General features: G+C 42.3%; 1 protein-coding gene across 1 annotated transcript in view; it reads left to right on the forward strand.

Moving 5' to 3' along the window:
* The window catches only part of mdn1 (midasin AAA ATPase 1), a gene marked incomplete at its 3' end in the record, with an annotated part of 64,937 nt that overhangs the window by 31,225 nt on the left and 16,013 nt on the right, over positions 1-17,699 (forward strand). The window contains exons 45-76 of the mRNA XM_083898966.1: positions 744-860; positions 944-1,152; positions 1,235-1,383; positions 1,585-1,784; positions 2,133-2,353; positions 2,676-2,789; positions 3,052-3,181; positions 3,391-3,497; positions 4,093-4,226; positions 4,709-4,875; positions 5,047-5,167; positions 5,560-5,773; positions 6,772-7,012; positions 7,105-7,228; positions 7,637-7,801; positions 7,880-8,094; positions 8,645-9,032; positions 9,293-9,405; positions 9,612-10,281; positions 10,515-10,676; positions 10,979-11,261; positions 11,359-11,597; positions 11,987-12,082; positions 12,213-12,307; positions 12,414-12,538; positions 13,341-13,493; positions 13,699-13,808; positions 14,192-14,265; positions 14,878-15,061; positions 15,145-15,289; positions 15,816-15,962; positions 16,221-16,347. Coding sequence (XP_083755092.1) covers positions 744-860; positions 944-1,152; positions 1,235-1,383; positions 1,585-1,784; positions 2,133-2,353; positions 2,676-2,789; positions 3,052-3,181; positions 3,391-3,497; positions 4,093-4,226; positions 4,709-4,875; positions 5,047-5,167; positions 5,560-5,773; positions 6,772-7,012; positions 7,105-7,228; positions 7,637-7,801; positions 7,880-8,094; positions 8,645-9,032; positions 9,293-9,405; positions 9,612-10,281; positions 10,515-10,676; positions 10,979-11,261; positions 11,359-11,597; positions 11,987-12,082; positions 12,213-12,307; positions 12,414-12,538; positions 13,341-13,493; positions 13,699-13,808; positions 14,192-14,265; positions 14,878-15,061; positions 15,145-15,289; positions 15,816-15,962; positions 16,221-16,347 — 5,739 coding nt within the window. The remainder of the gene's footprint in view (positions 1-743; positions 861-943; positions 1,153-1,234; positions 1,384-1,584; positions 1,785-2,132; positions 2,354-2,675; positions 2,790-3,051; positions 3,182-3,390; positions 3,498-4,092; positions 4,227-4,708; positions 4,876-5,046; positions 5,168-5,559; positions 5,774-6,771; positions 7,013-7,104; positions 7,229-7,636; positions 7,802-7,879; positions 8,095-8,644; positions 9,033-9,292; positions 9,406-9,611; positions 10,282-10,514; positions 10,677-10,978; positions 11,262-11,358; positions 11,598-11,986; positions 12,083-12,212; positions 12,308-12,413; positions 12,539-13,340; positions 13,494-13,698; positions 13,809-14,191; positions 14,266-14,877; positions 15,062-15,144; positions 15,290-15,815; positions 15,963-16,220; positions 16,348-17,699) is intronic.

Here is a 17,699-nt window from a genome sequence, read left to right on the forward strand (position 1 = left end):
CCAGCTCTTCCATCTGAGATGGAAGTGATGCTCGGGAGATTCTTCTTCTGTTGTGAATGCATCAACCAGATAATCTACTACTTAATTCGTCATATTACTCAGTTTCACATATTATTATTATCATTATTATTATTATTATAACATTAAATTCTTTGTAAAGATGGCATTGTTTCAAGAAATAATATTTCTAGTGTTCTATTATATACGGAACACCTCTCAGATTCCGTGTGGATGGCCCCTGAGAAGGACCAACATTTCTGGACATTATCTTGAATTTATGACTGGAAATGGCTCATGTCTGTGCATAAATAATATAATTTTTGCTGGCCTAGACTTACAAGGATAGGGTTAGGTGTAAAAATAAATATTATAAATTGTATCACCATGATAAAAAAAAAAAACCCACTTTCTTTTCATTTTGTAAAAATATTCTCTTTTATTTTGATCACATTTCTACTCCACAAATACTGCTTATTGACCCCATGCAGGACAAGAAAAAGCTTTAGAAATCAATGTGCAGCCCTTATCATAAATTTGACTGAATATGCTTACTGCTAATTGGCTGATTACAGAAGCTGCCACATGATTTGTATTTATATCGCAGCTGTCAAACAATCAAACACACACATGCATGTATTTTTACATATTTAATTTGATTGGAAGATAAACTTAAAACTAATAAGAGAGCCCCAGAAAGTGTATTATTGGTCTAATGATGGGTTAATTTTCTTTTAAATGTGTAGTGCCTCTGTCCTGGATCGCCTCAATGCTCTGCTGGAGCCTGGTGGATCCCTCACCATCAATGAACGTGGCGTCATCGATGGGAAGACGCCCCAAATCACCCCACATCCTAACTTCAGGTAATCATGGACAACTGAAGCTACACTTCCTGTTGAAGTTATTAAATATGAGCCGATACTCAGCTGATGTGTCTGATGCGCAGGTTGTTCCTGACCATGGACCCAGTGCACGGGGAGCTCTCCAGAGCCATGAGGAACAGAGGGGTAGAGGTTTACATCCCAGGGGAACACGAGGGTGTCTGCTGGGACAAGTTGGACCTGAAGACCCTGCTTCACACTGCGGGAGTGCCTGGAGACTGTGTGTGTGATCTGCTGATTGAAATACATAAAGGCATCAAATCTGCCATCTGGGGTAATTACTGAAAAATGACAGCCAAATGACAGTACGTCAGTCAGTCTGCAGGGGCTAATGAAGTAAAACATGTATGTTTCAGATTCCCCGGCCTCATCAGTGGCCTCACTCCTCCACGCTGGCACCCTGTTGTCCTGTCAGCTGCACAGAGGTGTGGATTTACCCAGTGCCCTGCAGCACGCCTGTGGAGAGGCATATTCCCTTTGCCAGCGCACCACAGCCAGCCAAAAGGTATCAAGGCCTTCTTTTCAATACATCTGCGTCCATCACCTGCGGTGTCTCCCAAGAATCTGTTTCGGGACCACTTGTTCTCTGTTTATTCACTCAGTTTATTCAGTCATACTACTAATACTGCTACTAGCAAGATATTCACGAACGATCAAGAAACATTTTACAACATTTTATAACATTGCTGTATATTTTTCCCTTCAGCAAGCCCAGCAGGTGATTGAGCAGCACCTGGCCATCCTTGACACAGAGGACTGGGGCAGCGGGCTGCTGTGTGCTGGGGTTTGGCCCGACGGTTTCCCCTCTGCGCTCCTCTCCACAGAAGACTCCTGCTTCTCTGCCATTCTCCGAGACGGACAAGTCCTGTCTTTTTGCCTGAACACCCTCAGCCTGCAGGGCAAACGGTGAGGACTAACTAACAGCAGTTACACAAATTTGTTAAATATGTGCAAAAAATGACTGCTGATGTAATTAGGCCAGTACAGACAAAAAAGTTGCCATATTATTTTATGCAAAATCTAAGGAGTAATTATTCAGTATATTAACCATTACTTTTTACCAGAAAAAATAAAATAAAAAGAGCAGTAATAACAAAAAGATCCAGTTTAATGTTTTATCATAAGCCAAAACCCCAGAGATTTGCTTCTAAGATTAACATAGTATGTCTTGATACAACACATTGCCTTGCCGAATAAACAGTGAAGAAGTTATTTGATTTCTAAAAGTAAAGGAACTATCCACTGTTTGCACAGGAATCGTCCACTGAGTCTTAGTGACCTGCAGAGGGCATTGCAGAGCAGTGGCAATGAAGGTCTGGTGTTCTCCGAGGGTGTTGTGGACCTGGAGGAAGGAGACACTCTGAAGCTGATCCCCACAGCAGTGAGATTCGTCACAGAGAGAGCATCTCACGGAGACTGGTTCCTCCGCAGCAGCTGGCTCTCCCACCTGGCAAAGAGCTACAAATACACTCCTGGTTTGTTACACTCACACTTATGACTCGTATGATGTGTTATTTTTTGTATAAGAATTCAGATCACAACTCTAAAGGTCCAGTGTGTAAGAACAGTGACATCTCATAGTGAGACCGAAGATTACAACAAATGCAGGAGTCTTCTTTCCACTTCTCCCTTTCCCAAGTATTTCATCCTACTTTCATTTGTAGGTTTTTCCTCAGTTTAGGTGGACAGATCTGTCTATGCGTCATATTGCACCTGCAAAAAAACACGTGCAAATATTGTTTTTTTTTTTCAGTCCAGGTATTTAATTCCAAGCTACGCTACTGTTGACTCTTGCAGATTCAGCTCTGGTTCAGGTGGAGGCAGGAAACCGGGCTCTGAAGGCTGTGTTTGGCAGCAAACTTGCCACGAAGGGCAAGTCACTGGCCGAGCTGCTGCAGCCTCACAGCACAGGTAAACTGACTTGTTTTTTTTCTAGGTTTGAAAAGTTAATTTAAGAAGAAATTAAACCGTATGATTGGCTGTATTACTCATACTTATCATTTTGGTTGTTTGATTGTGAACTTCTAAGATCGAAGTAGTTGTAATTTTTTTTTTTTATTTAATTGTTGTTGTTTATTTTTTAACTGGAAAGGCAAGTTATTTACTAAATTCGTAAATAACAAAACCAAAAAAAACTCCAGCATCTTAAATATTAATGTGTGTTCTGTTGCAGATGAATACAGGATTCTGGTGGACATGCGCTGGAACAAACAATATCTGGATATTTTAGCCAATAAATGTAACTTTGAGGACGAGGAAAGATACATGGAATTCCTGGAGGCACTGAACACAGTTGCCAACAGGTAAACAAAACTGATGAAGTAGCAACAATTCAGGGGACAGTATCACAGATGGGTTTTTAATTGTTTTAGTGTGGGTAAAAGTTCAGACAAAACATTGCTGAAAGCATTCAAAACTGTTAAAATACAGTTTTGATATTGGTACAGGAGTAATTTTGTTACATTTTCAATCCTTGCTGAACAAGTTTTTCATTTGTGTGTCTCTGTGTTAGGATTGTTCTGATGATGGACAGAGAGGAAAGGTCTGTCATTTGCTCTTGTGCCATCAACCTGTCTGCTCAGAACTGTGCTCTGAGGATTGCCACAGCCTTCAGCAAAGGTGTGTATACATGGGGCACTTTGTGTTCTTAAAAAATAAAACAAATATAAACTACGTAGGACGTACATCTATCAGGGAAATGGTGATCAATCCCAGATGTCACTCTGAAAACATCAATTATAAAAACATGCTCATCAATTATGTGGAAGAAATGTATCAAAAAAAATCCAAAACACTGTTTTACACAATCCTTCATCTGGATTGACTAATTGTCAGTTATAAAAACTCTTCATTTCAGTAAATATACATCAAGTTACAAACAATGTCTACATTCAAGAATATGCAACATCGGGAATGTAAGACATTAGACCGAGAGGGGAGGGGGGAAGGAAGGGGGTAGGAAGGTTAGGCTGCCGGGAGCAGGGAGGGAAGGGTATGTTGTTGGTAATGTTTGACCTCGATGTGTAAAGGTATGTCAATAAAACGGTTGTTCACAAAAAAAAGAATATGCAACATCAATTTACACTTCCTCAGAAAGTATTCAGACAAATAATTTCATGTGAAGGGATCACGGAAAAAATATTGAGGCAAAGGTTACTATAAGTTCTGTTGGAATTCAATATTTGTAAATGTGTTATTTGTTATTTATTTACAGGTACTGTTGATATTGGTCACCTGCCTCATCCAGTGCTGATGCACCTACAGTCTTTCTTTGACCTGTGGAGCTCCTTCACCCTTCAGGCTGTGCAGAGCGGACAGAACTACATCTCTGACCACATCATGTTTGAGGTGAGGACTTTTTACATCCATGTTTTTCTTTTCCCGTGTTGACTTTATGAAAATATTTGTATGCATCCACTGTCACTGCTTCTGCTACCACCATCACTCCTGGTTTTATTGCTGTTACCATGCTAATTTCTACTGATCCTTCTATCAGCTAATGGTACTGCTTCTACTGATATTGTTACTGCTATGATTACTGTTATTTCTGCATGTATCACTGCTGTTACTGTGACGACTGTTATCTAACTACTTTTACTCTTGTGAGCATGACTGCAGTTGTCCTCTTCAACTCTACAGCTCAATACGGCTCAGATATTTTGGGCATCGGCTTACTAGTTACCGCTGCCTCTTGGTTAGCTACTGTGTGTAGTTAACATTACATAAATACATCAATTCATTAAAATTAAATAATTCATCAGCGGTTTTACAGGGATGTTGCCATTTCTTCAGTCTCCTCAGTTGTCATACTCTGTCTGTGTTGTGTTTAGATGCTGCAGCTGCTGCAGTGGCTGGATCGGTTCTGGGACGTGTGCAGCACACTGCCAGCTGACTCTCAGGGAATCTCTGTCCTGTCCCTGCACTGGCAGTGGGTGCAGAAGCACCTCATTCTGCGGCTGCCACAGCTGCTGCTAGGAGACACTGACGCAGCATTCGAGTAAATATTTCTCTCCACAATCTGACATAGTTATTAATTTTCCATACAATCTTTTATGGTTGATATATGGTTTTTAATGGTTTCTAAAATATGAATTATTTGCAATACCTTTAAAGTGCTATATTTTGTCATTGCCCACAGTTGATGTATTTCTGCTTTTTCTGTGTCCAGAGGTCTCCAGGAGCTGCAGGTTGTCTCTGCAGCCATCCAGACTGTTCTGTCCACCCCAGTGTCTGTGACCACAGCCCTGAAAGGCATTCAAAAAACTCTGGGGAAAGCACTCCCATTCAAGGTGGGGAGAGACTCCTTCGATTTCATGATCGGATACATGTATTTACTTATCATCACTGTTTGGTTCTGTCTTTCTTAAAGGGATACTTCCACCACTGTGAGTCCAATGACACGTTTCGCATCATTTGACTCACAGTAGGGCAACTTTGGAAAAGGGAAAACAGATTTTTTTTTACAACTCAGTGAAAAACTAAGGGAGGAAAAAAATAAATAAAATAAAAATAAAATAGAAAAAATAAATACTGCTATTCTCGCAATACAAAGCCCCATGCAAATCGGTGAAGTATCCCTTTGAAAAAAAAAAAAATCTGTCAGGGAAATGGTGATCAATCACAGCAAAAGTTTATCTGAGATTTATCTGTTTTCTTTCATTCAATACACCACCTTCCTCAGCTGGAGTCAGTGGGTAAGTGTGCGTCTCGGCTGCGGCTCCTGAGCAAAGCCCTAGAGGTGAGCGATCTGAGGCTGGATGGCACCACTGGGGTTTGGAGGCAGGAGCTGGTCCGACTTCAGGGTGCTGCCCTCAGGCTTGACATCAAAGAGAGTCTGCTGGAAGCCTGCGGCCTTGTCCTGCTTGCCAACAACCAGCTGGATCCACAGAAGTCTGGTGAGCAAATGTGTATACCTACTTCTAAAATGCTGCGTCTGAGAATGTGTCAGTTGGTTGACAGGTTTGTCTAAGTTGGGTCAAGCCAAAAAAATCTGCTGCTGTTCATTATGGCTGCAACTAATGATTATTTTCTTGATTGATCAAGCAGTTGTTTATTCCATAAAATGTCCGAAGAGTTGAAAAATGCTGATGCATGTTTCCCAAACCTTGAAATGATGATGTTCTCAAATGTCTTGTTTTGTCCACAAACCAAAATTGTTCCGATCCGATCCCTGAATTTGTATATCTGCCGATACCGATACTATTCCGATATGGATGCTCGGTTTGCTTTATTATTATCATCATTATTGTTGATTTTATATAAGGCTTTAATGAACACCTTTATTCAGGCAAGTATGATATGTACAACTTTTTTTTGCCGGCCAAATTCATGTGACAACGGCCAAAACTAGCATATTCCAGCTAATGTAAACCCTGGCTTGGAGAAGTGTGATTTTCATTGTTTTTATGCCGCTGTCAGTACTGTTTGTCTCAGCGAGCAGGCGTTTTAAAACGGTGACGGCTGGGATTACGTCGGCTGCAGGAGGTTGCGGAGCTGATTTTCTCCTGGTCAATAATGCTCACCTGCTGGCTGGCTGTAAACTGTGGAGTGGATTTCCTGGCAGAGCGGTGTGTCATTACTCCGCATCTCATTGGGGCACACCTCTGTTCAGGGATTCCACTCCACTTTTTGCAGTCCGGGAATCACTTGTTTAGACATTTCAGCAGACGACATTAAACCATAGACGAATCGGATCGGAAATCTCTACAGTTGGATCGAATTTTCCGTTTTGTGAATTACGTCTCTATCGGAACCCGATACTGGATCGGATCGGCCCCATCCCTAAATGAGGCACTGGACATGTTGTGTTGTTTCAACTCTATGGTATTTGTAATAGTAGGGCTTTACACTATTGGTTATTTAACATAAAACATTTCATTTCTTCTACTATCAGGAGTGTTGGAGCGGTTGGTGTTGTGTGTCGAGCAGCAACAGTGTCGCATGACCTCCACTGGTCTCTTGGAGAGTTGCTCCATGTCTGAGGGTGAGGAGGCAGCAGAAGGCATCCACCTTGCCCGAGAGGAGCTGCAGCAGCTCAGCCGCAGAGTCCAGCTCTGGCCCTTGATGGAGGGACTGGCTGTACTCAACCAGCTGCGACTCAGCACTGACCTGCTGCACCTGGCCCTCTCACCTAGGTAAAAAAAAAAGAAAAAAAATCTGCTTCACAACACAAAAAAAATTGTGCATTCTGACCTTGAATCATCTGATGTTTGAATTGACTCTGCAGTGATCAGGATTTGGAGGACAGCTTGCGTCGTGAACTCTCCAGGCATCTTCGTTACTGCCTTCAGTCCACACCAATGAATGTCAGTCAGCTGCAGCCACTCTGGTTCCTGCTCAGCAGTGACAGGGTCAGTAAAATAAGCATCCCCTGAAATTCACACTAAACACTTGAAACCACTGGCACTGAAAGCATGGCTGCCACACAAGAAAACACAACAACACACTACTGTAACACAAGGAAAAACAGATTTAAGTAAAATATTTGAACTTACTGATGAAGGCAATCCTAGACCAACAACTTAAGTGTCCTGTGTGATCTAAAATCAGAATTTAGCACTTTACAAAAGCAAAGCAAATTTTAGTGTATTTTTTACTGTATAATGGCTTTTTTTTAGGCTGCAAACATATTTTATTTCTTGAGTAAGTGTCCGTGCCTCAAGCTGGTTCTCTTGCACAGTTTACTCAGTGCTGACTTTGTGTCAGTAACGCATTAAAAAACATTATTAATGATGAGTAATGATTTTTCTCTCCTGCAGCCAGCTGAAGAGCTGCAGTTTGTGTGGTCTGAGCTTCTGTCAGAGGCTCTGGCCGCCTTGTGGACCAGCTATGTGACCTCAGACCCAGACCGCTGGCTGAAGTGGGACCCTCTGAATCCTGAGAGACAGCTGGGTCCAAAGCTGCCGCACGGAGCAGACAATATGGTGCTGCACCACAATTGTTGACTGATTTTCTTCCATCTTCACATTACTGTTACTTAACGGCACCCATGTCGTTTTCAGGGTCCAGCCTTGCTGAGTAAAGCAGTGTGGTCGCATTGCATGCTGGGAGTGCTCATGAACAGCGAGATTAGACAGCAGTGGGAGCCATCAGCAGCCACTTTGCTCTCCCTCTCCCACGTCACTCTGGGGGAGTGGAAGGAGAGGATCCAGCAGCTGCAGGATGTTTCTGCAGTGTTGTGGGACAATATGGCCATCCCGGCACTTGCAGAATTCAGGTAGAGGGAACATAACTAATGTGTATTCAAAACAAAAAACACCTTTTTGTCAAAAAATTTCTTCATAGAGTTATTAGGTTGTCTTTCTAACTACCTGGGGAGAAGTTACGAGAAGTGGTTGCTGCTAACAGTGCCATTTCCTCATAAAACAAGTAGTGGGTAGTAATATCATTTCTGTTATATTGGCAGAGCCAGGCACAGTAGCCTCAGAAAGAATGCAAAATCCAGTCCAGTTGCTTTCCACTTCTATAAGGTGAAACACATGTCCACCCTGACACAGTGCATGTGGGTATCTAGAATGTCAAACATTACACAGGGGGAGATATTAACTTAATGCTCCTGAAAACCTTTTTGGCTATACATTTTGAACACTTGGGTTAGGGTTAGGGTTATAATTTCCACAAATAATAAAAAGTACATTTCTTAATGTATTCAACACAAACATAAACCTGGCACAGTATCTTGTAGCAAATCAGACAAGACACGTTATCTAGTAGTAGTATTGGATAGATAGATATACTTAACAACTCTTTCTTTTACTTCTGCCCAGGGGCACAGACTTCAGACTCCAGGGTGCGGTCCTGCGTCGGCAGCTTCAGAGCATGGCCGACCTGCTGCCTCTCAGCCTGCAGGAGGGCTACATGGAGAGCTGTGAGAGCCTGGTGGAGGATCCAGACCCCCTGATAGCTGCCCAGGAGATCCAGACAGTCTTCAGAGACTTCCTCCCCCCCAATCTGCTTCCAGACAGCCTGGTGGAGTCCTGCCTCACGTGTCTGCAGCAGTATGTTCAAAGCAAGGTGCAAGGCTCCAACTCGCTGGCCCGCTCCGGGGTCTTCTGGGTCAACATGGGCTTGCTGCAGATCAAAGTGTGGACTCCACAGACCATCTTTGACCCAGCTGTGAAGAGGGCCTACAAACTCAACTATGCTCAGCAGGAGGTCAGCAGCTCACTGTTTGTGTTGCTTTTTATCCAGTGCAGTTAGTGAGTTGCAAAGCCTGCAATTTAAAGTTTAGTTTGTATTTCTTTTTGAGTGGGGAAGGGGATAATCACTTTATTTGGGTCATCACTGATAGACCCACCATGTGGACACTGTGGCAGAAAGTGTTAACTGTCACTTGGTTAAACCTGCAAATACATTGCAGGTTTACGTTATTGGTGTTTGCGTTGACATGACATGTTCAACTGTGTTTGTTGCAGCTGGCTCTGCTGCAAGAGGAGTGGAAAGGTCGCAGCCTGTCGTCTCAGCTGATGACTGGAGCAGAGTTGGAGGAGAGCAGTACCACCGATGGATTCCAACATCCGCGAATCAGGTTGGAACCAGCAATACAGTGTGATATTCCAACTGTCCGTATGTCTGTTAAGACGGTCAAAAATGGCTTGAATGATATGTTTATTGAAGATCACAGGGGGAGCTGCAGCTGATATTGGTTGAGAGGATACACTCAGGACAATGATGTAGTTCAGCAGCCTTATCACACTGTAACTCTTCACTTACATACGTGACATGTGGTTGTAGGTACCTGTGGATCCGTATGCAGCAGGTGAAAGAGCAGATAGCAGAGCTCTCCAGGAAGCAGGCGTGTCGTCCTCATGAACCCCAGTACGGTCGACTCTTTCAGGACCTTCAGCACTACCTCTGCAGCATCGGCCAGGCATCTCGAGTCCAAGACCTGCTGTCCCACCTGCTCAAGGTGCAGCAGGGCTCCTCCTCCAAGCCCAGGTCATTTGTTCAGAGTTTACTAAAGGAGGAGGCGGTGTGGCAGAACTCGCAGCAACGCTTCTCTCAGAGGTTGCTGGAGGATTATCCCCTGTACCCTGATGTGGTAGGGCCAGTGCGGACCGGCATCCTCCAGCTGCGGCATGGTATGAGGCTGGTAGCCTCACAGGTGGCCGCCTCGCTCACACCTGTATCAGGTCTGCACAAGCTGGTGTCCTGCCTGCTGGCCTTCCCCACCCTGTCCTCCAGCCTGCCATCTTCCCTGGCCCGTGCAGACTTCTTGTGCTCCACGGAGTGTATGGACGTTCTCCGCTGCCTAGTGAAGCTCCTGCCCCAGCAGGACCCTGAACATGTGCTCCCACAGCCCTCCATTCTGCTTCTGAATGCTCTGTTGCACATGCAGTGCCACACTTTGTCCACAGGAGAGTTCAGCAACAAGGCACGGAACCTCTTCAGACATATATGTCGGGTAAGAGCTTTGACTTAAATCTGTAACATCCCTTTTGATTATTACCTCCGCCATCAAGATTATGTTTTCATCGGCATGGGTTTATTAAATGGTAAAATTTGGTAAATGTATGCAGGATCAGACACTTGTATACCTGAGCGACATCTAATAATATGAATTTTGAGGACTGTTTTCTAAGTCATTCAAAACTGACCTGGTGCCGCATGTTCTGACTGTACCACAATCCTCCTCAGGCTCTGGTGAATGAGTGGGATGAGCAGGAGAGACGGAGGAGAGAGCGAGAGCAGCTGGAGGCCAGTCTGTACCGCAACCGCTCTCAACTGCACGGCTCTGGCCTGACTGAGGACGAGCAGGAGGAGAGAGACTTCAGACGCCAGTTCCCTCAGTTCAATAAGGTATACACATGCAACCGTTGTTGATGCCTAATCTGATGCTGAACATTCACACAAAGATGTAGGTTTTATTTAAACAAGAGAGCTTTAACACAGTGCCTGTTATTAATTTGTATTTGCTGCTTATTCTGTCCTTGAGTGTATAATGTATATATAAAAAATATAATATAAAATATATAAAAGAAGCTATAATAAGAACATTTGCCAAAAGACAGGCATCATATCATTGGTTGCCCTGATTGTCATCGCCCTAGAAAAATCCCTATTGTTTGACGCTGATTGTTTGTGTCCATGCTCTTAATCAGGACTTTGCAGACATAATGTCTCAGCCGAGTCTGGAGGGTCCAGCAGACTCTGGGTTAGAGGAGGAGGAGAAAGCAGCTCATGGGTCCACTGAGAGCAGCTTCCTGTCTCCAACTGCCATGAACACATTGGTCCAGGTGCATCATCGCCTGTGTTTGGGATACGCCCGAGCACTGTGGTATCAGGGCACAGTAACAGCCAATCACAGCAAAGAATCCATCAAAGCTTTGGTCTCGTCCTATCAGATCGCTGCCCCTGTGATGTCACGCTTCTATCATCTGATTGGTTAGTATCTTGGTTTCAATATTGTTCGGCCTTTTCTACCAACTTGAGAAATGTGTTTGTGTAAACTCAGTCGCAATTTCCTGTGGTTCCCCCTCAGATGCTGAAGTGGACCAGCAGCTGACAGGCAGTGAACTGCTGCTCTCTGCCCTCCTGCAGAACACAGTGCAGGGCTCAGGGGGTCCTGATGCTCTGCTCGTCACCTCAGAGGGGCCATATGACTTCTATCAGCAGCCCAACATGAGCGAGGCCTGCCACTGCCTCCCTGTTCTGGAGCAGCTGAATGCAGCAGTGAAGCAAAGACTAAACGACTGGCCCGAACATCCAGCACTCGTACAGGTCAGTTAGGATTTTACATGAAGACCTGCAGTGACAGAGCAAGAAGGGATTATGTGGATGCCATTGTTGGCAAAACCATTTGGCGCACACAAACTGCGTAGCAACGCCTCTACAGATACAAATGAAACAGTGCTATGTGTAAGACTGATTTACTGTGAAACATATATGACAGAATAATATTAATGGTAAAAGTACCAGTGTTTGTATGTTGGCAGTTATCTTGGGGTACGTGAGGTTGCTCCAACGTGAGGTTGAAAATATGAGTTTGAGGATGTTCCATTTATGGAACTCATACAAGAACAGAATTGACTTGTGGAAATCATTATGTAAATTTGGATTTTCACATTCATAAAAATGGTGGTTTAATGCATTTGTGTTGTTTTTTTCAGCTGACTGTGGTGATAGAGAGGATCAGATCTTTCAGTTTGGCCAGTCCACTCGCCAAGTTCCTTAATGGTCTGGAGATTCTGCTCGCTAAAGCACAGGTGAGCTTCGTAGACATTGCTGATACGTCATTGATCTTCAACTATTAACAACTATTGTCAAATGTCTGCTAGTTGTTAAATTCCACGTTTTCTTTTTTTGATCTTCACTGTTCTTTGCTGCCGTCTTCAGGACTGGGAGAATAATGCCAGTCGCTCAGTCTCTCTGCGGAATGAACTGGAGCCAGTCACCCAGCTCATTATCCAGTGGCGCAAACTGGAGCTGAAGTAAGTTCACCCAGGATGAGACAGACGTAGTGAAAGTTCTTTTAAATTCATCACCTTTTCCCTGTTTAATGCAAATGTCTCCTGTCCTGTCACTTCTGTGTGGTAGTTGTTGGTCGAGCAGTCTTGACAACGCCATGAAGCGGCACTCTGAGAAATCAACCCAACACTGGTTCTCCATTTACCAACTGGTAGATCGGTACCTGGAGGAGCAGAACATGGAGGCTAACACAGGTAAATATCTAATATTCTTTAATATTAAGTTTTCTTACATGATGTGCTTTTTGTAAGTTGCAATTATGGGGGTGGGGGGTTCTGGGTCTCTGCATGCTCCTGGGGGGTGGGAGTGCCCCCTGGCAGGGGGATGGTTTTCCCACTGGCTTGTGGGTTTGGGCCAGAGTCTGGGGGTTAATGCCGTTGGGGATGCCGTGCTGGCCTGGACACGGGTCCCCTCTCGTCTGGGGACTGTGCTCATCGGGGACCTACCTCTCAGTTGGGTGGAGGTGGATAATACCCTTCATCGGTTACCTTTTCTTAATGTTGTTATTAACTATTACTTTAGAAAGTGTTATTATTATTATTATATAAATGAATGTCAGTATCATACTCCTCCAAGTCCAGGTCATTTGTTCAGAGTCCTAAAGGAGGCAGTGGACTTTTCCCAGAGGCCTCTGTGCATATTGTTGTTTAAACATTGTTTGATGTTGCTAACCTCTTAGTCTTTGATATTTTTGTCCTTGACTTGACTATCATAGACTCTTCCTGTGTTCGACACCACAAGGCATGCAGTCAACCACAATATATGTTCTAGGGTACTGTTGAAGACAGTTTTAAAAAAAAAATTAAAAAAATCTCAATTACGGGGAAAATTAAAACTAAAGCTCTTCTGTCAATACAAGACTAGGATTACATCACTTTAGCACTAACAGCTGAGTTATGTCAGCCTCCTTTTAAACTCTGTCCACTTAAATAAAGTGTATAACAAAAAACAAACCCACCTTTGAGCTTTTTTGTTTTCCTGTGATTGTCCTCTCAGGTGATGAGGGGGAGCGTCTCTCTCTGTCCTCCGTGTCCTCCACTCTCCAGGCCTTCATTGAAGGCTCCACACTGGGCGAGTTCCACACCCGCCTGGCCATGCTGCTCAGCTTCCACTGTCACATCCTCCTGGTCCCAAACCAGCCTGGACAAGGTCAGCCATCACTACTCTGTCTTATGTCCCTTGTATGTATATTGAAAGAGTATTCAGTCACAGTTGTGCTTCCTCTTCTCTTTAATAGCTGTCCCTGTCAGATGTTGCTGAGTCATTTCAAAATGCATTTAGCTGATGACCCATAGTTCCAGGTCAAGCCAGTGCGATATTTAATAAAAAAAAATATATTCTGCTTGTTTTCCAGAGTCTTTGTCCAGTCTTCTGTGGAACCTGCACAAATACTACAGTCAGTTCTCTGATTGCATCCACACCAAAATCAGTCAGCTCAGGCAGCCCATTGAGAAGGAGCTCAAGGTATTTATGTCTATTTGCATCCTACTTTTGAAACATTTATTTTTTTATATAAAAAGAAAAAAAAACATGGCACATCCATTTAAGAAAGATGCATAAAGAGAAAAATTGAGTGCAATCAAAATACATGACACATATAAACAATGGAATATATTCACATTAATACATGAATATTAATACCTTCTTTTGCTCAAAATGAAATAAAAGTTAAAACGTTTTTTGCTTGAATAGAAATATCTTGATTTCAGGGCAAAACCATTCTTGCAGGTTTTAGATAGTGTGTGAGATTCTCATTTCTATTCAATGATCTTTTATATAAAACCATTCGAATCAACCACTTAGTGTATGCTTGTTGAAAGACTTTGTTTGCAAACTGTTGTTTTCAGGACTTTGTTAAGATCTCCAAGTGGAATGATGTCAGTTTCTGGTCCATCAAACAGTCAGTGGAGAAGACACATCGGTAAGTTTTCCATCTCCAGTGCAATTATTTCAATTAGTGCTGTAGTTTCATTCTGTTTTTCACCTTTCGGAACTGTTAATTCCACTTCTATGTTCAGCCCACTTCTCTTTTCATCTATCTCTAAATGCAAGGAATATCCGTGTAAAATGTATATGATGACTTACTAAGAGCACCAGTGTGTGCAGTGATGAATTTCATGTTGGTCAGATAAAAAATGCATGGGATTTCGGTAGAAATGCAACAGATATCGCTGAAAGAGCCTCTTCTGGCCCCCTGGCACACACAGCACAGCACCAACTGATACTCCATTCATGTGTCTGTTCATCACATAACACGGTTTGCGTCATAGTCTTCAAACTTGGCAAGTGACTTACTAATGAAACCAGTGTGTGCACTGCCACCTTTGACATTGTTGTGATAAGAAGTTCAAGAGATATTAGTAGAAATGTGAACGATAAAACGGGTGCTGCTCTAGTTACTCACAGAATGGACGCCCTTAAATAGAGAAATAGAGACATGGCAGTATGATTATTGTAGATGGAGGATATATGGAGATTAAGAACATTTCTGCACATATATTAGTGAATGATGTCTATTGTTCTTTTTTTCTAGAACCCTTTTCAAGTTTATTAAGAAGTTTGGGGAGGCTCTGAGTGGCCCCAGTGTTCCTGCTCTGGTGGAACAGGGAAGCGACACAAGCTTTGACAGTGTTGATGTCAACGCTGAAGAAACGCCCATCCATCGAGTTCACCAGGCTCTGAAGAGCAACCTGCCTGGTAAAGGCAGAGATCTACAGGTGTGCAGCGTGCTTATCATTATTTCAACATGACGTACACATTATCTATTAACAAATAACCTGAGCTTAATTGTGTATTTCAGAATGAGTGTCCAGAGGAAGGAGTTGAAGCGTCTTCTCTACAGGGACGTCTCCCTGCTCTCACCAGAAAAATGAAGAAAATATGTGTCCAGCATGTGAAGAAGAACCCGGTGCCTGAGCTGGCTGAAGACCTGGACTGCTTCACAGGTAAGAAAGATGGTGGTAATGGTATGAGTCAGACACAGACCAGGGCAAATAATGTATCAAGAGCAAGGGAGATGCATCAGAATAAACTGAAACATTTTAAAACACATTTAAATGTATGCAAGTGTCTTGTCTTAGACACAAGCAAGGGGTGGTTTAAAGAAAAAAAGTTTGGGAACTACTGGACTTTTACTTTGAACTGTTTTACTTCTTAGCTTTTACATTCTTTGTGTGGTTTCATCTTTTGATTTAAGAAAAAAAAAAACTCTTCAATCCTTATTTTAAATCTTTCTCTTGTCTCTATTTCTTTAATGCTCCTTTTAACCTTTTAACCAAGTGTAATGGATTGTTTCCTCTCTCTCTGTTGTTTTTAATGTCTTTCTATAGCAGCTCTTGTAAGAAAAGATCTACAAAACCCTTTTATAATTACAAAATGGCCCAAAGGAAGGCTTTACAATCCCAGATATGTTTCAAAATATCCTGTATTCAAATAATTCTGTTCTGTAATGTTTTTTTCTTCTTTCTTCAGGCGAGGTGATCGGCAACCTGCGAAACCTCCAGAGTCTCAACATTGACATGACGGCAGAGAAAGAGAAACAAAAGGCAGAGATCAAGCACATCCTGCAGCAGAAGCAGAGAGCTCTGTCTGACCTGTTCAAGATGCTCACAGAGATCGGTGAGTTTCCTGTTCACATCCATTTTCTTCCGCTTATTCCCCCATATGAGGGTTGTAGGGAAAGCTGGAACTTATCTGCACGTTTGTGGACTGTGGGAGTAAACCGCTGAAAACACAGAAAGGGCCTCAATCCTGCTATGAGGCAACAATGCTTCCCGCTGCACCACTGTGTGAAACCAGATGGAGGTGTTGTGATTTACAGAGTAAGAAACAAAAATAGTCAAGTATCCTTTTCGTTTGTGTCATTTGTAAACGTAGGTCTGTCGTACCGCAAAGGCCTGATGTGGAACAGGACCGATGACCCAGAGAAAACGCTCTGTATGCAGCCGCTGGAGATGAGCACGACTATCTCTGTGGTCGGCAGCCAGGAGCAGGCTGAGAGCGTGTAAGTAGAGCATATCTGTTCTGTTCATTTTGTCTATGTAGCTGTTCGATGTTTCAGTATATTCAGGAAGTGTTTAAGGAGGAGTTAACTGGGGCTCCAGTTTGTTATCAAGACATTGTTTTAGACACGTTTAAGAATGACACGTTATAGTCGTTGTTGTAGTAGTAACAATGACATTTATTATCATATACCACCTTTAAAAACAAATACTTTTTTTTCCAATTGTCTTTATTAATTTTGCATAACACATGACAGACAATAATACAAGCACTATACAATTTAAATGTAAACATTTACATGTAAAATGTCTACTTTTGCAGATAAATATATGTGTCTTAATAATAAACAAATCAGGCAAATATGTAAAAAAAAAAGGGAAGTCATGAAAAACAAACAAAAAAACAATATAATAATCCTTCCCTTATATTAGGATTAAAAAGTATTTCTAAATCTTGCCATCAGGTTAAAGTGATTCATCATTGGCTGCCAGATTATGTAGAACTTTACTTCTGGATTTTTCAATGAAAAGCATTTTTTCCCCAGCTCTATAGGTACATCATAACGTATGTCATTTGGTTTGAATAAGTTGGAGCTGCTTTTTGTTTGAGTAATATAATATCAATGTTCATACAAATAGGCCAGTGGTTCCCAAACCTTTCACAGTCCTGTACCCCTTCAGACATTTGACCTCCAGCCATGTACCCCCTACTCCCACATGCTTTAAAAACATTTGTGAATTATTTAAAGATAATTCAAGATTCAAGAACTATATTGCCATGTGTACACGCTCAAGCAGTTTGAGTACTGAGGATTTTTTTTGTGCAGAGCTAAAAGAGCCTGGGTTATAGGAGTGGCCTTATATAGTTAATATAATTAGAGTTTCCAAATTATGTTTTTGTCTTTGCGAACCCCCAACATCCCTTTGTGTGCCCCAGTTTGAGAATTATTGAAGAAGGCAGACAAAAGAAACAGTGTTATGCTCCATGCTTCAATAATTCCTAGAATTGCCAATGAGGATACATTTGATCTGTTTACAATATCTGACATAATCTGAAAGATATTGTTCCAGTAGCTCTGTGTTTTTGGGCAGCTCCAAAACATACGATGTAGTGATGCTGGTGCTGCTTATGTCACATGGGTGATCCACGGAGGGAAATATTTTGTGAGTTTTTCTTTTTTAAAAATATTAAGTTTTAATGAAAAGTAAGAAGAAGTAAGTGCTACTAAGGGTTCAAATTAATTTATAGATGGTAAACAAGTAAAGACGGGTGATTTAAAAAAGTGATTAAAAAGTGATTTAAAAGAAGATTCTGCAAGCTTTATTTAATTTGCTGTTGGCAAAAGGCTTGATA

Source organism: Microchirus variegatus (assembly GCF_963457635.1).
Source record: "Microchirus variegatus genome assembly, chromosome: 12".
Lineage (NCBI taxonomy): Eukaryota > Metazoa > Chordata > Actinopteri > Pleuronectiformes > Soleidae > Microchirus > Microchirus variegatus.